The 20,299-nt window shown below is 50.3% G+C and overlaps 1 protein-coding gene across 1 annotated transcript in view; it reads left to right on the top strand.

The window, feature by feature from the left end:
• Positions 1–502: 502 nt before the first annotated feature.
• Positions 503–20,299, top strand: part of FAM174B (family with sequence similarity 174 member B) — a 31,507-nt gene continuing 11,710 nt past the window's right edge. The window contains exons 1-2 of the mRNA XM_032624657.1: positions 503–1,056; positions 18,805–18,936. Of these exons, the coding sequence (XP_032480548.1) occupies positions 686–1,056; positions 18,805–18,936 (503 nt within the window). The 5' untranslated portion in view covers positions 503–685. The remainder of the gene's footprint in view (positions 1,057–18,804; positions 18,937–20,299) is intronic.

Here is a 20,299-nt window from a genome sequence, read left to right as displayed (position 1 = left end):
TCTTAATCCAGTTCATAAGCAGAGGTGCACAATGTCTGAGAGATCGAAGCCATGAGAAAAGAAACTCTTTCAGAGAAAAAGAAGTTAACTGGGGAGATGTGGAACTATATGCACTGCATAGGGCATCGGACAGCCCATTTCACTCTGGAGGCTTCCGTTTCCGCATCTGTAGAATGGAGGTTTGCCCCGGGTGCCATGGTCTTTCGATTCTTAGTCTGACACAACCTGGGTTGCTATGAGCAGGCTCTCTGGGTCTTGAATCAGCTATTAAAGGAGGGTAACAGAAATACCTGTCTCCTAAGGGGGTTGCAGGATTAAATGAAATAGAGAAAATGTGAAATGTGCAGAACAGCGCCTGGCTATTGTTACTTCTCCAAGGGGGTGACAGGTCCCGAGGGAACCGGGGCCGCCCGGAGAGCAGCGAAGCCCGCACCGGGCCTGGTGGCCTGCCCCGCCCACGTGGGGCTGCGGCCCGTCGAATGACTCCGTGCAACGTGTTGGTGGCGGCTGCCGCGGCGGCGGCGGCGGGCGGCTCGGACTCTTCCGGGCGCCACAGCTTCCTGCCAAGCACCGCGCAGCCGCCTGGCTCCGCCGCGGGAGTAGCCGGTGAAGGCCTCGTCGCCGGTGCGGGACCCAGGGCTCCGCCGCGCTCGCCCAGCCCAACCCCGGGCCGCCGGACCGCACCATGCGCGCCGCGCCGCCGCCCGCGCGGCTTCTGCCGCTGCTGGTGCTGCTCGCGCTCCTGGCCGCGCCCGCCGCCCGCGCCAGCAGAGCCGAGTCTGTCGCTCCGCCGCAGTCCGGATCCGAGCGCCAGCCGCGGCCGCCGCCCGGCCCTGGGCCCGGGAACGCCACCGGGATGGGCTCCGGGGAGGCGGCGGGCGGCGGCGGCGGCGGCGGCGGCGGCGGCGGCGGCGGCAGTTCCAACAGCAGCGGTGACGCCCTGGTGACCCGCATCTCCAGCCTGCTCCGCGACCTGCCTACCCTGAAGGCAGCCGTGATCGTGGCGTGCGCCTTCTCCGCCTTCCTCATAGCCTGCCTGCTGCTGCGCGTCTTCAGGTGGGTCCGCCGCCCCTTTGCAGCCCCCGCGGGCCAACTTGCACCGCCAACCTGCTGTCACTGCGCGCCCGCCGCACCTGCGCGCGCCGATGCACCGGCCCCGGCGCCTGGGTGCGCTCCCGCTAGCCTGGGACTCCCGGCCCTGCTCCTCGGGGTTGCACTCGGCTGGTTTTCCCTGCTACACACTTTAGGAATTTTCTCCCCTTCGAACGTTATCTCTATCTATAGCTATAGCTGTAGCTATAGCTATGATATGTATCTATATATATCAATAAATACATAAAAAATATTGAATTCCTTTTCACTCTCCACTAATGCTTAACACTCTCCATAGCGCTCCGAATTATGACACCCTTACACGGAATATATTTTTATACCTATTTCACAGATGAGGAAAAATTTTCCGGAGAGGCAAGGTGGCTTATTCAAGTAAGCTCGGTGGTGGAAGTAGGATTTGAACCGTACCCACCTTGCTGAGCCTCCCTCTGTTCCCTCTGAGGGCTTCTCAGGCACCACCTGCTGTTTTTTCTTTTCATTGGTTCTGCTACCAAAAGAAGCCGTGTCTAGCCTGTGGGGATACCTGTTGGAGGCGCGCATTGCGCCAGGGATTGGAGCTGGGCTTTAGGATGTTTGGCCATCCTTGGTGGCCTCAGTGACTTTCTGCCTACCACCCTGCCTGAATGGACTGCCGCAATGAAGATTTGCAGGGGCATGAGGGATCTTGGAGAGGCTTTTTGTAGGTTGCTCAAGTTCAGGGAGAAAGTGGGAAATTAGAAAGGATGGCCGGGGTCTCTGGAGTAGGGGTATGGAGAGGGCTACAGGGGATGCAGGGAGGGTTGCATTTCCCCCTAATGCCTGGGAAATTCTGGTTTTGCAGGAAATGAACCAAATGTGTCCTGTTACTCAGGCGGGCCTCTGGGAAATCTGGGCATGTGTGTGTCAGTTATTCACAGCCTGTTCCTTCCCCTTCCAAGTGTATACAGTGTGCTTGGGTGTTTGATCAGCTGTTGGAGGTTTGGGGCCAGGGGCTTGTGAGCCTTTTCAGAGCAGGAGCAGAAACCAGATCTGGAAAGGCCGGGTTGGGAGCTCTCCCTTGAGGTTTGCTGTTGGTTGCTGTGTGACTTTGAGTCAAGGTGTTTCTTTGTGGGGCCGTAGGATTAAATGGTAGTGGTCCTGAGGAAATGGAGAAGGGGGAACTGTGGGCCCACATCCCCTCGCCCCATCCCCTGCCCTGGCTCCGGCTACATTGTTTTCCACTGTGCTGATCCCCTGACGTGCAGCAGACGTTGAATTGCCCCTCTCTGTACCCCATCCTTCCCGCTGCCCTTTATCCTCTGCTTGCAAACTTCAGTGGCTCCCTGTAGCCACTACCTGGATGTGGCATTCAGACCCTTACAGACTAGCTCCAGTGCACCTTGTGGCCATCAGCCAGCCCTTCTGAACCTCCTGTCACTTCTCTCCTGACACTCCCTGCGACTGGCTTGTGCTCGTCCACTCCTGGGCCAGTTCCCACTGCACACTTGCCATGACTGCACGCAGCCACCGGGGCCCAGCTCCCATGCTCCGTCCTCTGGGTAGAGTTCCTGGACATCCGAGCCAGGCGGTTGCTTCCTTTTCTGGCCTCCCCCAGCCCTAGACTTGTGCATCCTCCGTACGGCCCTTCTCACGCCAGGTTGGTGGCTCCCCCACACAGCAGACAGTCCTGGAGGGTGGGCATGTCCAGTCCCCGTGCCCGAGGACGGCCTGGCCTTCAGCAGATGCGCTGTAGTCCTTTACTGCCTTCCTGATTGTTCAGCTGCGTGGAACGTTGGTGCCTAGAGCAGCTCTGAGCCTGGAGGTTTGAAACATTTTGCTCAAAATAGGCCGCTCAGCCCACAAGGCGGTGCACTTCTTAAGACGGTATTTGAACTATTTTGCCAGTCTGCTCCGTATTACCCAGGAGCGGGGCCGAAAAGCCAGCAGCATGTGGCCAGATGTGAGGGCATGTGTTTGAGCAAGAGAGCCGGTACTCAGGGCTGGAAGGGATGGGTCCTTGCTGGCCTGTGAGCTGGGCGTTGGAGGAAGGTTCCGACTTCACAGGAGAGGCTCCTTATGGATGTGCCTTCTCTTTCCAGGAAGGCCTTCTTGTTGGGGAGAGTTTCCAGGGCTTCAGCTGACACCCCAGTTCTGATGTGGATAGGAACTTACAGCATTTTAAAGCTGGGAAGGGCCTTGATGGTACACAGGTCCCATGTGCTCCTTTGCAGAGGAGAAAGTTGCATCCCAGGGAGGGGAGTAAGTCATCCGGTAGAGTCTAGAACACTACAAGTCTGTGGTCTGTACTGTGACCTTTCCACAGGCCTCTGCACGCTCGCTTCATCCGGCTTCCTGAAGGCCTGCTGCCCTGACTGGGCGTCTTCCTTACCTGCTTCCCCTCCTAGCCCCTTAGCATGCAGCCACCACATCCTGGCTATTCTGCCTCTCAAGTCTCCCTGAGACTGTCTCATCTGGGCCATACCCCTTCCTCCACAGGAGCTTCCCCACCTGCCAGCCCTTCTGCCTGACTCACCTCCCTTCCTCGTGTCCGCAGTCACAGCAGTACCCTTCAGGCTGGCGTTCCTGCAGCCAGCCTTGTCCCCACTCCCATCCATCCTCCCTCGTCTAGTTTCACCCTTCTTCTGCCCACTCATCCCCGCCGTGCGCAGGCTTCTCAGCGTGCTGGCAAGCTGCCTGTGTCTAAGCAGGGCCCCGCCTCCCTCTCAAGCCCCCATCTCAGCTGTGCCCACTGCTCCCACCCTGCTGGACCTTCAGGTGTTCTCCAGCGGCATCTGGTGGCCTTAGCCCGGCATGTGCCTCTGACCCTCTGCTTGGGGTCCCCTCCACCACCAAGACTACGGGGCCAGCTCATTGCTGTTTGCCTGCCTGTGTGTCACCTCCTCTGAGAAGCCTCCCAGCAAGGCCCCCTTCCAGAGCACATGTGAGTTTGGGATTTTCTACTTGGAGTCAAGAGTGTCGCTGAACTTACCAGGCGGAGGGCTCCTAAGAGCAGGACTGGCCCTTAATCGTTTGTGCCTCTCTAAACGCCTGCCGTGGCTCCAAGCACAAGCTGGCATCTGAGAAAGGTACTTTTAGCAAATGAATGAACCCCTAAGTATTTTGCTTTGCTGATGCGTCTCAAAATGTCCTCTGTGATGAGCTGCATGGCTGATGCTGGGAACCTGTGAGATCGGGACTTATTTGGACAGTGGCCGCCATTTCCTTAACGATGGATACAGAGAAGGGAGGGAGGTAAAGGAGGAAGAGTGTAGTAAGTGTTATTGCTTATACATAACCCGTGTGTCTGTTTTCCCTGAAGGAGTCGCTTTGCCAGACGACAGAAAGAATGTGGATCCAAGGAAACTGTTAGAATTAGAAGCAAAGAATGTGTATCGTGGTAAGAAAGATATATACCTTTAACCAAGCAGTTCCGTTTCTAAGGTACGCACAGTTTTTACTGCAATGCCTATTCTTTGCTTCTAATTTTATTACTTAGGAGAGGAAGCAAAGATGCATGGCCAATGAAGTCCAGAGCAGTTCTGTTTAACAGTGAAAAGGTTTAAGTAACCTAGGTATCTAACAATTGAGCATTGGTTAACTAAATTATGGTAGTCCTTACAGTGAAATACTGTGCAGCTGTGAAAAATGAGGATGCTAATATAATACTCAGTATATGCTGGTCGAGTGAAACAGGTTACAAAACAGCATGTGTAGTATAAGCTCATTAAATAAATAAATTATATATATATATAGATGCACAAAGAATTTTTTGTATGAGTGTGTACATGTGTGACTGTGGGAGATTCTTCATTATGTATTTATTTATTGTTTATGATATATTTCTACATTGTCTGAATTTCCTTTCAACGGACATTTATTCATTTTCTTTCTCCCTGTCTGTGCACTCAGCTCCTTGCTGCATCCTTAGGTGTGTCTTCCTGAGGACCTGTATAAGAGAGTCTGGGGTGGACCCCTAGGAGTGGGATTCCTGGGTCCCAGGGGTACTCTTACACGCTTTCCTTGAGTATGTACCAGTTTACCCTCCCACCTGCAGTATCTGGGGGTTCTCAGATCCTCCCATCATATCTGATGCTTAGTATCATCTGACTTTCTATTGTTTTTCAATCAGATGGGTATATGATTGGGTATCTCATTGCTTGCTTTTGCAGATCTCCAGTTCTTACTGAGGTTGAGTAGCTGTCTCTTCCCATACTTATTAATCAATCTGATGTCCCATCTGCAGAATCATTTACAGTTTTTTCATGTATTGGAATCATTAAGGAAAACTGTTTAAAGACTGGAGACAAACTTGGAGGGAGGGAAAGGCAGTTTGGAGGCAGAGCGCCCTCGAGCCAGAGTACCTTCGGGTATGTATGTGTGTGTGTGTGTGTTGTGTGTGTGTGTGTGTCTGTGTGTGTGTGTGTGCAATTCTGCCTGGCTCGCAGTAGGGCCAGCCTCCCTAGGTCTGTTGCTTAACACGTTTATGAGAGCTGGAAGGAAATCAATAAAGAAGCTGTGTTTAGGAAGTAGAAAACTCCTTCAATTTTTGGATGTTGGAAAGCATCTCATGGGGTCGCATGGATTCAGGGATAACAAGCGTAAGCCAATGGCCGCTGTTCAGTACCTTTTGCCCCCCGTGCTCTCTGAGGTCTGACTTTACCCTTTGAGATCTGAGGGGGAATCTGACTTTACTCTGTGGTGTCTTATGAACGAGGTGGAGACAAGTTAGAAACTGCCACCTGCAACCACGACTTTTATTTCCTCCTGGGGATCCTTTCCCCGTCCTGTCGAGTCTCCCAGCTCTCCTGCCCAGGCCACACTTCTCCCAGATCTCTGTTGGCTGCATGCCCAACTACTTATTTCAAAAGCTGTGTAAAATCGTCTTATCTGTAAGGAGGGTTGTTTTGGTGCTTCCTGGGGGACGAAGAGGAAGACAAATTCGAAGTGATCTGACATTGCTCGGCTGTTGCACTTGGATCAGTGGCAAAGTTGCATGCTGTCGTGTCCTGAAGACGCCGGAGCCACGGGAGCTTAGTGAATTACTAAGCCAGGTCTTTGAAAAGGAATAAAAACGTTCCTGCTTCTCCTGGATTCCCCAGATCTCCCATTGTCTGTGTATTTATATTTGTCCTAAGAATAAAAGTTATTTAAGAGAACATATAGAAGTTTAATGCTTTCAGGATTTGGGGAAAGTGTTCTGAAAAGTTTTTAGTTATTGCTCATTAGTATATCAATATTATTTTAATAACTTGGAGCTTGGGGCAGAGCCCTGGTTAGAAAGTTAAGCTCCTTTTTATGACTTTGAGGTTGTGGTGCTTGTGTAGCACCAGGAGATCATTTTTAAAAAATTTTATTGAAGTAGAGTCAATTTACAATGTTGTGTTTAATTTCTACTGTACAGCAAAGTGACTCAGTTATACATATATATATTCTTTATCATATTCTTTCCCATTATGGCTTATCATAGGATATTGAATATAGTTCCCTGTGCTGTACAGTAGGACCTTGTTGTTTATCAGGAGATCATTTTTTTTTTTTTTTTGCTGTACGCGGGCCTCTCACTGTTGTGGCCCCTCCCGTTGTGGAGCACAGGCTCCGGACGCGCAGGCTCAGCGGCCATGGCTCACGGGCCGAGCCGCTCCGCGGCACGTGGGATCTTCCCGGACCGGGGCACGAACCCGTGTCCCCTGCATCGTCAGGCGGACTCTCAACCACTGCGCCACCAGGGAAGCCCAGGAGGTCATTTTTGATTGCTTGACCAAGGTTTTGAATTGGGGGAGAAGCTATCGTTGTGAAACATATTTATCTTAATTTAATTTTTACTTTTCAAGTGGGTTTTCTTTTTTCTTTGTTTTCCAGTTTTACTGGGATAAAATTGATACACAGAACTGTATAAGTTTAACGTGGACAACATAACGACTTGACTTACACATATTGTGAAATGATGACCACGATAAGTATAGTGAACATCCATCATCTCATAGATGCCAAAAAAAAGGAAAAAATCATTTTTTTCCTGGTAATGAGAACTTTTGGGGTCTACTCTCTTAGCAACTTTCCCATCTATCACACAGCAGTATTAGCTATAGTCATAATGCCCACTCCATCCCCAGGACTTACTGGTCTTATTGGAAGGTTGTACTTTCATCCAATTCCCATGGATGTTTAATCTTACACACCACAGTAGAGAAAGTGTTAAATAAATCTAACCCAGCAAAAATCCAGATTAAAAAAAAAAAACAGGGTAGAGAGTATGCCCTGATTCAGTTTTCCACCAAGATGAAAAAGAAGTCATAGCGTGTGGGAGGAATAGGGTCCCTCAAGTGGTTCTTTCCTGGGCGGATTCTGCCTGCTTTGGGGTCATTTAGCAATTTCTGGGGACGTTTTTGATTGTCATGACTTGGGGAGGGGGATGCTACTGGCACCTTGTGGGTAAAGGCCAGAGATGCTGCTGGACATCCTACAGTACCCAGGACAGACCCCCTTAACAAAGAATGATCCAGCCCAAGATGGCAGTAGCACAGGTGCGGGCCTCCTGGTTGTCTATGTGAGCAGTTTACTGAACCTTTCTGGGCATCTGCTTCCCAGCACTAACTAAAGTATCTGCTTCCCAGGGCTATTGGGATGTTTGGAATGAGATTGGGTCAATCAAACCCCTGGCTCCCCTTTAAGCAGTCAAGTGTCCTATTGTATTTAAAAAAACGATTCTGAAAACAGATGTTATTTATACCCAACCTTTTGGTCTTGCTTCTGCCTGTAAATGAGGATTCAGCCATATGGCCGAGATCATCAGGCAAGTGCATCTGTTTCTGAGCCTTGCAAACATGAAATTGGTGACTCTTTAGCCTGCGTGAGCCTCCCTGGACACCTAGGACCCCATGTAGGGTCCCGCACACAGCTGAATTCCCCTGGGGAAGGAGGTGCCTCATGACTGCCCTTACTAACAGGCCTGTGAGGACTCAGGACCTGCCACTGATTCCTTCTATCAAGTTGGAAAGGGAGGAAATTCTCTCGTTAATTTAACCCTGAGCCCTCCAGCTTATTTGGCTTTGCCTGTGAGCTCTTATGCCCGTGTACTCATCAAGTTTGGGGGCTTTGCCAACACAGGCCCTTCTGGAGACACGGGGCACGTCTAGGGGTGGGGTGGGGGTCTCCAGTGTCAGTGTCTGCATGCATCCTGTACGGAGAGTGTCACAGAAGGGAAACCCTCCCAGATTTAAGCAGAGACGGCTTCATAGGTTGTGCCTGGGATTTTAGTTTCATGGCTGATGTTTTGGTTCTAACTATTTACAAAGGGAAATTCTGGGACCATGAATTTAGAATCATGTTGTCATGGTTTCACTTTAAAAATTGTATTTAATCGTCCTGGCAATCTGCCAGGAATCCAGACTTGATTTTTATTTTCCTGAGGGTGCAGGGAGGAGGCAACCCCCTCTCATTGGCAGGTGTGGAGCAGAAGAGGGGCCGTGGCAAAGAGCCTGGGCAGGGCTCTTCAGGCCTGGGAGGGCTTCAGGCCCTTGTAACTTCTTGGGTGTGGTGTTTCTTTGCACTCGGAGTGCCACTGATCTCCCTCCTTCTACCCATTGTACAGATGAGGAAACTGAGGCCAGGAAATGGGAAGGGTTTGTTAAGGTCACCCAGTGGGTTTGTAGGAAAAGTAGGACCCAAGGCCAGGTGTTCTGATGCTCAGCCTGGCCTCTTCTGGGCCTCCAAGATGTGGTGGGCTGGGTTTTAGCCTGGTCAGTTGAGTCTCCCCAATGCTCAGCCAGGGACCCAGGAGAGAGCATGGCTGAATGGATGGAGCAATCTTACCAGTGTATTTAATGACCCATTGGAAGCCTAGAAGGTGCTGAGAGAATACAGCTGAGGTGAAGGAGTTTCCAATTCAATCTGGAAGATAGCATAATGCCTTTGTATGATTCTGCTTGGCAGGTGAAAGGCAATCTAATTCTGTAGGGGAGTCATGTGTCAAAAGCAACACTTGATAAGTTGCCAGAGGACTTATAAAAGCCCCAGGGACTTTGGCGGGGGACATAGTGGTCAGGGAGGGCATATGGGGATGAGTAGAAGGATTAGGACCTGATGGGGTGGGAGAAGAGGTTCTTCCAGGACCGGCTGGCGGAGCAGGTTTTGTGGTGGGCAGGGTTTGTGAAAATGATCATCTGGATATTATGGTGACAATAATAATAATAGCAACTAATATTTATTAAGCCCTTACTGTATACCAGCCTCTGTGCTAAACATTTTATATGTTTCCTCATTCCTGTGAGGAGTGTCCTGTCGGAATCCCATTTTACAGATGAGTAAATCAAGTTGCAGAGTGATGAAGTGTCTTGCTTAAGGCCATATGGCTGGTGAAGGGCAGGAGTCTGATTTCCAATTCAGCATTCCTCCCCCACTCCTTTTCCTATTGCAGCCGGATTTTGGAAGACAGGAATCCCAGCCAGAGGATTTGGGGATTAGTAGTGGGTCAGAGGAGCAAATGGAGGATTTGAATACAGGAGTGTAATGATGAAAGGGCTGCTTTAGTAATGCTGACCCCTTTTAGGTGCTTAACATGTATTTGCTGAGTGAATGGATGAATAGTGATGTGGCTGCCTCGGGGATGCAGGATGGCGGGGGAGACCAGTGGAAGGTGCTGGAAGGACCGGTAGGGAGGGCTGGAGATTCGAGTGGGTGAAGAGGAGGATGAGGAGGAAAGTGTCAGGAGGACCGGAAGGGCCTGGAGAGGTGGGCGTGGTGAAGGGGATGGTCAGGCAGGGGAGAAGCCTTGGTGAGAAAGAGGGTGACAGAAACACCGTGGAAACGCCAGCCACACAGCTGGACATCTCGGCTTGCGGTGGCGGGGTTGGGAGTTCTGTCAAGAAGTGACTGTCCCTGAAGTGTGGACTGTCCCTGAAGTGGGGGACAGTGGCGGCAAGGACTGACACCCCCGCGCCTCCCCTACCACGTGGCAGGGACAAGTGGATGCTGAAAGGGTCATTTATGACATGTGTCCCGAAGCACAGTGACCCCAGAATTTCAAGGCTGTGGTTGTGTCCCTGGGTCCACCAAACAGTCCCTCTCGGTCATCTTGCCACTGCCCTTGAACCAACAGAGCTGCCCCTAGAGGCTTCCTTCCTCACTTTTGGCCTCGCTTGCCTCTCCTGGCACCTCACAGATGGGTGAAGTGGACCCAACCCTTTGCAAACACACTTGGGAGCTGGAGGAACAGGTCTTGGGGCATTTGCTGTGGCCACATTTCACGTGGCTCCTTAAACAGGTCAAAGCTGGGGCGTACTTATTTTTTCTTGGAAGAATGAGAGTTGGATCTGTCCCTCAGGGATTGAGGGAAGGAAAGGGAAACAAGGGTGGGGGGCAGGTAGAGGCGTAACCCTGAGGAGTTATGAAGAGGAACCCTAAGACTTGTCAACGGTATGTGGTCCTGTGTGAAATGTAAGCCCGGGACACACTGTGCATTGGGTGCTGGAGGCCGGCGTTGTGATCAGTCAACAGTGGTGTCACTTTGTTAATCCTGAAGGGACAGTGCCCAGGAGACGAGGGGAACAGCTAGGCTGTATAGGTAATGACTAGTACCTCTTCATCGTGACTGAACTGCTGGTGAACAGATCTAGGACCTCAGGTGACAGTGAGAATCAGGCCATCTCTCTGAGCCCATGATTTGAGCTCAGTTATTCAGTGCCACTCATGCGTGGCACCCAGGACCAAATAAACCATGGCCAGGAAGCTAAGTCAGAGGTTGCAGACTGACGGCCCACAGATACGTTTTTTTGTTTTGTTTTGATCTGCACAGTGGTTTTGCTTTCATTTTTTATTAAAGTGCAGTTGATTTGCAGTGTTTCACGTGTATAGCAAAGTGATTCAGTTATGCATACATACATACATACATATATATATATTCTTTTTCAGATTCTTTTCCATTGTAGGTTGTTACAAGGTATTGAATATAGTTCCCTGTGCTATACAGTAGGTCCTTGTTGTTTATCTATTTTATATACAGTAGTGTGTATCTGTTAATCCCCAATTCCCAATTTATCCCTCCCCACCCGTTTCCCCTTTGGCAAGCATAAGTTTGTTTGCTATGTCTGTGAGTCTATTTCTGTTTTGTAAATAAGTTCATTTGTATCGTTTTTTTAGATTTCACATATACGCAGTGTTTCTAACAACTGAGATAACTGAGAACACTTAAAATTGGGAGTCTTCACATCAAAATCCAGATCTGCTTTTCTCAACAGATGGGAATACTGGAAACGCAGTGCCTCTGTAACGAGGGGCGGGTAGGGGGGGCGGAGAGCTGGGTAGCCACCGTCCCATCTCGTCTGTGTTTGTGAGTGCCAATCCTCGTGTCTCCTTGACTCCAAGACCGAGCGTTGGCTGTCATTTGTCACCGCGTTTGTTCTAATGTTTACATCACACCGGGCTCGCCTCACTGCTTTCCTGCGCCTGTGGGCTCTGGGGCGTTTGAGTCATCCCGCTTGACTGGGTGCTGGTACTGGAGCAGAGTGTCTGGCGTGGTGGGGAGGACAGGCGTCAGGTGTGGCAGCGCTGCTCGTGTACCTGGAAGTCTCTGGAACACCTGTGTCTGGGAGGGCTTGGCCGGAGCCCTGTTAGAGCCGGGCTGCCTGAGATCCTGAAGCTCTCACTGCACTAGAGGAAAATGCTTTTGTCTCATGTAACCGAGAGTCTCAAGTTGCCCATCTGGAGCGGAGCCAGATGAGATTCAGATCGCGCTGGTGTTGGGCTCGTTTTAAACTGCTTTAAAAGGATGGTGATGGGTAGAGCGCAGGGGCTGTGCCCAAGGCTGGAAAGGGAGGAGGCTGGTGCTCGGGAATTGTACCCTGGTTGCCAGCCTTGGGTTTGCCCCCGAGCCTGGGGCCCATCCCAGGTCATCGCCCCTTCTTGGGAGACATGGCGCTGTTGTCACTGGCTCTCCGGCACCTGCTTCCCTACGTGGTGGGGCTGCACGGTGGGTTTTGGGGTCGTGTTCTTTCTCCAAGTTTGCTTGGTTTTCTAGGGAAGGCTCTGTTTTGTCATGTTCTGAGGGGGGAAGATGCAGGGTAGAGATCGGAGGTTAAAAACAGGAAAGGCCTCTGTCCTCAGAGCATTGGAAGCTTCGGCCGGGTGCGAAGGCGGGCAGCTAACTCACGGCAGCTGCTTGATTCGATCTCTCCCCTACACATGCCGTTTTCATCTTCTGTATTAATTTTCCAAATGTCAAAGGTAACATGCTCTTTGGAACGAGTAGTGTGGTTTCCGCAGAAGGCTGGTCCTTGAGCCACAGAGCTACTTTAGTGGGCTTCACATTGAAAACGCCTCAGGTGGAGGAAAGGCCAGAGATGCTGGGTTTGGCTCCTAAAGTCACCAGGTGAGCAGGAGACGGCAGGCAGCCTCTGGGTGGGACGGGGGGGCCCCCGGACCTCTCCAGGAGAAGGGTCTCCTGTCCGAGAGGCAGGCCTGACACACACGTGGTCTGTTTAAATTTTTATCTTAACTACCTTCTTTGAATTTTATTTATTTACTTGTTTGTTTTAAAAACAGCTCATATATTCACATGGTTTGAAATTGACGAGGAGCCAGAGGGTATAGTGGACAATCTCCTTCTTAGCCCAGCCTGCCCTTCGGCCTCCCAGCTTCCTTCTCCGGATGCTGTCAGTTTCTTGTGACTCTTTCCAGAGAGATTTTATAAGTATAGAAATGAATGAATGTGATAGATACACATACATACATATCTATCTATCTTTCCTGCTTTTAATGACAGCTTTGTAAGATGTAATTCACGTGCCATACAGGTGTCCCATTTAAAGTGTCCAAATCATGGTTTTTAGTACATTCACAGAGTTGTGTACCATCACCCCAGTCAACGATAGAAGACTGTTGTCATTCCAGAAAGAAACGTGAGCTCGTTATCGGTCACTCTCCATCTTTCTCCCAAGCCTCACCGCGGTGAGCTCTGCCACCAGCACCCTAGCTGCACCGGGGAAGTGTGTGACGTGGATACGAAATTCGGGTTCAGGGTGAGGGACTTGCCAGGAGGCTCACAGACAAAGGAGTTGCAGGGCTGAGATGGAATCGCACCCCTGGACGTACAGCCTATGGATCTGACCGCTGCACCCCCAAACTGAACTTCTGACAGCAAACTAACCCGTCCGGCTTTGCATTGTTTTGTGTCTCTTTGCAGGGGAGGGTGGGGAGGGCAGGCCCCTCTCCACGTGGGTCCTCTGGGCTCCCACTCTGCTCCCCAGCCTCCGTGTCTGCCTGAGCCGTGCGCCGGGGAGCATTGGGAAACCAGTTTCCGACCAGCTGTTGAGCGGGCCTTTGAGTAAACAAACCCTCTGGCTTTAGGATTACATTTCAGAGTAAGAGAATTTGAACTTCTCTTCTGTCTAGTTAGAAATGTTTGTTTTGGCCCCAGTGGAACGATCCTTTGTCTCTTCTCGAGCTTCTCTGGTCTTGCTGGGTCCTGTGAAGCACAACGTGGGCATTTACTTAAAACCACCCTTTAAGTAAATGCCACCGTCTCTCCGTGGAGGCCACTTGGTGTAACGGGACCTTGTACCAGAAAAGAAAAATTACGGCGAAGGGGCCATGCTGTTGCAGGTGGGCCAGCAATATCTTTTCCCTTCCTTTTTCCCTGAATCTCCCCCTTCTTGGGCGGGGAGCGCTGTGACAGTTGTGGCAAAGCGGCCTTCCTGCTTGTGCCTCCCACCCACCCCTGGGTAGGCGAGGAAGCAGGGCTGTAAGCAGAAACACGGGGATAGGAACCCAAGTCTGACTCTAACCTGGGGCTCTGTCTAGAACCCGTTGCTTCTTTCTCAAGCTGTGTCCTCGAGGCTGACCCACTGCCCTCCCCGCCGGGGACACGTGGGTGACTGCAGATTCTCTGAAGCTGTGTAGCCTTAGCCTTTTCCTCAGACCGGGATGCTGGTGAACAGCTGTGTGGGAAGATCGCCAGGATGCTTGTCGCCTCGGAAAACCTGTCCACAGGTCGCCCTGAGTGAAAGCCTTCACGATGTTGTCACTGAGGTGCATTATATGTGTGGTTCCTTGTTTCTAGAACCAGAAACAGGGAAGAGTCCCAGGGTTTTAAAGGATTTGACAAAATGGGAAAATTATACTTACATGTGGAAGGTTTGCTGTTAAAATGTGGGAGAATCCCGAGATGGTGTCTATCATTACAGCCATGCCTTTTTTCCTTCGAGACCCTGTGACAACGTTTAAGGTTCCTTTGTTTGTGGGTGACAGAAAGCCCTGACCAGACTGGCTTCGGTGACAAACAGAGTAGCATTGTTGGTGTCAAGGAGGGCTGGCATCATAGTAGACCTGGAGCCTGGTCTCTCCCTCCAATCTGTCCTCTACCATGTTGGCTTTATGTTCCGTTTCTAGAAGATGGCGATGCAGCTCTCACCTGGGTGAGTTACTGACCCCTTTCCTGCCTGCCTAGCAAAGGTCACTGGCTCCGATTAGTCCCATACTCCCCCCAACCTCCCAGCCATGGCCCCGGGGGTTGCAATACACTGATTCTGACTCAGGTTTAAGTCCCATGGTCCACTCCTGGAGCTGGGGGTGTGGCCAGTGGTCAGGCCTCCTCACCCACGGGGACCATGGAGAGGGGCATTCACCAAGGATACAGATGCCCAAAGGAGGGAGGAGACAGAGGCTGGGCTGCCCCAAACCAACATGTGTCCTGAGGGAGTCACCGTTAGAAAGAGTTTACGAGAAGTCTGCCCAGATCAATTTGAAATAGGAATGTGTGAGCTGTGGTAAGCGACAAGTTCCAGAAAGTGTGTACCAAGGGCAAAGAGTTTCTTGGTGTTAAAGAGAAGAGGAGGCGGAGTCTAGTGGCGGTGTGGAGTGGGCTTGCAGAGGGAGTGAGTGGGGGAACTGGCACCTTGCCTCTTGCCCGGCACGAGGTGGTTCAAGGTGAGCCTCCAGGGAGGTTCGTGCTGGAGCAGCCCTTGGTCCTTGGTCCTGGGGAGATCGACCTCTCTGAGCCTCAGTTTCCTCATCTGGAACACAGAGATAACAGCGCTGCCTTATAGGGTGGTTTATATGTTTTGCATGTGATCTTACACGTAATTTGCTTAGCTGGCACCCGGGAGGAGCTCAACTCTTAGGGACCGCTATTGATCAGAAAAGATGCATTAGAGCATCCACACTCAGAAGAGACAGCAGGACTCGGTGAGGTCATGTAGGCTTTGAACGAATCTGTTTTCCCCTTATCTCACGTCTTCCTCTCCGAGGCAGGGTGTCTCTGCTCTCTGACCCGGGACAGTGAGGCTTGGGAATCTAAGGGTCTGCGGGAAATGCTGGTCGACTATTCATGCATTTCCCAGCTTCTGACTCACACACAGCTAGTAAAGGAAGGGCTCACCTTTTAATTTGAAAAATACATGAGGTGAGGCCCCCTCCACCCATCCCACCCCACGCGACTCCAATCATACATGTGGTTTCTTTCTGGCACAGCCAGTCACCTTCTGCCATGGATGAAGCTGAGTCTCTTTCAACTTCTCACAAGTCCTGGTTTTCCCTTATTAACATGTCCAGTAGTGAAACAGCAGAAAGTACTTTTTTGTGAACGGTATTGTGGCTCAGAAAGTTGATTATTTGAAATGTAATGTCTTCAGCTCATTGTGTCAAAACTGGTGTTCGATGCATGTATGAGGGTTCTTGCTAATGGCCTTTTGGTTTAGGCAAGGCCCTGTAGAGAAATGGAACCAAGTGTGTGTGTGTGTGTGTGTGTGTGTGTGTGTGTGTGTATGTGTGTATGCACACATACAGGCTTGAAATCCAAGAAGAGCTAAGATTTCCATTTTAGTCTGAATGCAGGAAAAAAAAAAAAAAAAAGAATGAGGTCCCAGCTCAAAGGCAGTCCGGCAGGAGAAATTCTCTCACTTGTGGGATGTCAGCCTTTCTTGTCTATTCAGGCCTTCAAGTGATTGGGTGAGACCCACCTGAGTTGGGGAGGGCAATCTGCTTTTTACTCAGTCTACCCATTCCAGTGTTAATCTCAACCAGAAACACTCTCACAGACACATCCAGAAATAATGCTTGAGCCAATGTCTGGGTAGCCTGTGGCTCGGTCGAGTCTACACATAAAATAAACCATCACTGAAACTTTGGTGTCATCTTCAGGTTTAAAATTACCTTCTCAGGTGACCTGCTTGGAATGGCTGTCATTAAAGCAAGTAGGCCATGGTGTTCTAGAGGTTGGGCTGTATTCCAGCTTCTCCCATGGTAAGTGTTCAAGGGTCTTATTTTAAGCTCAGCAGGTAAATTTTCTCATCACAAGACTCTATGAACAATCAGGAAGAAGGAAGGTGATTTTATGGTTGATGGGGATCCATTTCCATGAAGCAGGGCTGAAGTCAGAGCCTCCAGAACCTTCTCCCAGGGTCAGCAGTCAGTCCTGCTTCAGAGCCAAGACTAAGCAAGGTTTCAAGTTCCAAGTGCAGGACGAGGTTTATGAATCAGATTTTGCATTTTTCTAATAAGCCTCATGATATTTGAAAAACAGTTACAAACAATGGTGACTCTTCATCCAGAAGCCATCTGGGCGCCAGTCTCTTCGGGCATCTACAGGAGCCTTCTCAAACCCTCGGGTCCACAGGACGAATCCTATTCCAGTGTTCCAGATGCTTGTCCAGATGTGTGTTGGGAATGGGCAGCCCTGGCACTGGGCACAGTTAACAGAAGGGCAAGTCTGGCTCCTTTGCAAAGCCAGGTGCTTCTTCTGAACAGCTGTGACCCGTCAGGGCAGAGATAGGAGACTTCTGAGAAAAGTGTGATGTGTGCGTCTGTGTAGATCCGGAGCTTAGATCTACTAGAGCCTAGTCTAGAGGGCTTGGGAGGTGGGTGGTTTTCCTTGTGGCTTTGTCTTGGGTTGCTTGTGGCATATGGAGCCGTTTCTGGGCTTAAATTTCCCCATCCAGTATTGGAGATTGAATTGGTCAGGGATTATGTCATCTGGGGCAGAACACTAAGATCTATTTTACTCCTTTGTGGGGAGGTGGAGAGAAAACAAGAATCTGTTGATTGTGAGAATCTGGACCAGCGGTATTTATAACGTAAGCATTTACGCTCCCTTTTACAAAGCCTGCTTCCAAAATACTGTTGTCCCGTGGCCACTGGGGAGGTGACTGGCTGTGCCCGTCTTACCTCTTAACCACCTGGCTTGGTGTTTGCACCGTGCTGCAACGTGTTTGAAATCCATGCAGTTTCACACCCACACCTCTGCGTGCGTGCCTGTGATGAACGCAGGAAGGACAAATTGCTTTGTAATGAGGCTAGGGGATTGTCAGGCTTTATAGCTGATTTCCCAACGTCTCTACACAAAGAACCACAAGGAGCAGTGCTATAGGTTGTACAGGTTGCTTTAAGCCAAAGGTATAGATAAATATTTATATTTTCTATGTAAACAATCCTTTCACAAATCATGTCTTTGATGAATAACACTAGGTAAGAAAAGAGCAAGTTGCTGTTGCTAAGAAACTCTTACTTGACGGTGAACTTCTGTTTTCATTGTTTTGCAAACTTCTTGAGGAGTTTCTGTGTGCTGGGGACAGAGAGACCCGGCATGTGTCTTTGATGTGGTCTCCAGCTGGGTACGGCTTACAGTCTGCAGGAAGCATGTTTAGAGAATATGATTCTTCAATGCCCCATTTATGATTCTGGGGGGTTTGGCTGGTTTCTCATAGACAGTTTCAAATATTTTTTAAAAAGGAGAGACATCAGAGAATACAAGGCATTTGGGAAAAAGTTCAAAATAGTGCAGAAAGAAATGCTTAAAGCATCAGTAGTCATAATAACAATATTGTTCCCTGTGGCATCATAAACTTTCAGCTGTGTGCTGATCAATGTCTTGTGCTTCGTGCAGAGGGTCTGGCACTGGAGATGGAAAGGCTTGCTCGGCACTTTCCCCGTGGTCCCCAGTGACCGTCTACCGTCCCAGAGGTAAAAGCATAGGGTTATAACTCCCAATGCTCACAGATCCTTGTGATGGAAACAATACTCATTTGTACAAGCCCTTGTCATGTGAGAGAGGCTGTAGCACGTTTAACTCCTATTTGTTGATTATTTTCACAGACAGTCATTTTTGCCGAGAGCTTGCTGTGTGTAGGCTTGTTAAACGCCTCATCTCACTTAATCCTCCCTTGCCTCCGAGGGACAGATACTGTTCTCATCCCGTTTTATTTATGAGGAAACTGAGGCCTAGAGAGATTGACTGACTTGCCCATGATCACGCAGGTAGAAAGTGGGCAAGCCTGCGTTCTAATCCACCTGGCTGGTCCATGGGGCAGGGCACACAGTGCCAGGCTGTGACGCCTGTGCTTGGAGCAGTGACCTGCCAACACGGCAGGGCTGGGATGAGGGTGAGGGGCCAGGGAATGAAGGGATGAGGGGCATCATGCCAGCCCAGGGGCAGGGCTGAGTTCCGTCCATGTTGAACATTTTGGTCTTTTGCTCATCGTGTATTTATTTTGCATTAATTTTGCCTTTTAAAATCTTGCATTTGGGCATTATAGACCTTGATCACTGGGTTTTACGGTGCTTTGGGCAGGTGTGGGTGAGGACCACGAGGGTTGCTGAGGTCAGGAACCCGCCCAAGGTCCCATGGCCAGAAATGGAGGAGCTGGGGTACTTGGCAGATCTCCTGGGGGCCGGGCTGGGGACAGCAGCGTGGCTTACCCCAGTGGGCATCACTGAGTTCTCAGGAATGTGCTTCCCCTCTTCCAGGTCGGGGAAGAGGTTGAAGAAGACCCGCAAGTATGACATCATCACCACTCCAGCCGAGCGAGTGGAAATGGCCCCGTTGAACGAAGAGGATGACGAAGACGAGGACTCCACAGTATTTGACATCAAATACAGGTACTGGGTGGGAACAATGGCTTTCTCCTGGGCTCGCTGGCTTGGGGAGGTGGGGCGGTTCACCTCAGAAGACAGTGAGTGGCCAGGCGTGTATTCTTGTTCTTTGGCTAAGTCTTTGACCTTGGGGCATTCTGCTTCTAGGGGGGAACTGCTTTGATCTCTCCCAGGAACGCACAGCACCCAGAAAGCCAGCAGGGAAGTACTTGCAGGGAAATGCTTATTCTCAACTCTTTCCTGATGAGAACCCTTGCGAAGTCAGCTTTGTGGGAGCGAAAGGAGGACTGAATTTTGGACAACGAGCTTGTCATGTACAGACTGTGGGGAATCTGGTCCAAGCAACCGCCATGTACCACGCGCCATGCACACAAATGGAAACTTGTTTTTCAGCCTTGCTTAGTTGGTAATGGAGAGCGTGGGGTGGGGGTTACTCCTTGGATGGAATTTACCGCTGAATTCCAAAGGCAGGTGTGTTTCTTTAACGTGGCCAGTAGGAAAGTCGGAATGACTTTTTGACTTCAGAATTGTAGTTTGGGCTTCGGCTTCTTTGGGGAAGTACTACTTTGGGTATGTGAGATTCTCAGTGTTAGAGCTGGGGGCAAGTGTATTTTAGGGATGGGGGCTTGGAGGCCCAGAGAGGGGCCATGGGTTGCCCAAGGTCGCAGTTATTAGTGGCAAAGTTGAGACGCAAATCCAGGCTGGACCCTATCCGGAGATTCCTCCCTCCCCACCAGGGTCCTCCAGAGAAACAGAATCAATAGGATATACAGACACAGAAAGAGATTTATTATAAAGGTCCAAGTCTGAAGGCCTGAGAACCAGGAGAGCCGATGGTGTAAGTTCCAGTGGGAGTGCAGGAGGAGACCGATGTCTCAGCTCCAACACAGTCAGGCAGAGAGAGTGAATCCCCGCTTATTCTGCCTTTTGTGCTATTCAGGCCTCCAGTGGGTTGGATGAGGCCCACCCATGCTGGGGAGGGCGATCTGCTTTACTCGGTTTACCCAGACAATTGTTAATCTCAGCCAGAACACCCTCCCAGACACACCCGGACTAACGTCTTACCAAATATCTGGGCACCGTGTCACCCAGTCAGGCTGACCCGTAAGAGTCACATCACACACAGCTCTTCTGTACCTCCTGATTTGTCCTTTTCCAGCACAGCCTTGGGTATTCTTGGCTATAAAGGAGTTAGATTCAAGAAAGCAAGTGTTTTGGGATTTCGATTAGAACTGCATTGACTCTGTAGGTTGATTTAAAGAGAATCAGCCCTTTATGCTAAGTGAGATAAGTCAGACAGAGAAAGACAAATACTGTATGATATCACTTATGTGTGGAATTAAAAAAATACAGCAAACTAGTGAATATA

Source organism: Phocoena sinus, chromosome 2 (assembly GCF_008692025.1).
Source record: "Phocoena sinus isolate mPhoSin1 chromosome 2, mPhoSin1.pri, whole genome shotgun sequence".
In the NCBI taxonomy this organism is placed as follows: Eukaryota; Metazoa; Chordata; class Mammalia; order Artiodactyla; family Phocoenidae; genus Phocoena; species Phocoena sinus.
Note: the sequence above shows the minus strand (reverse complement) of the source record. Positions and strands in the feature narration are given on the sequence as shown.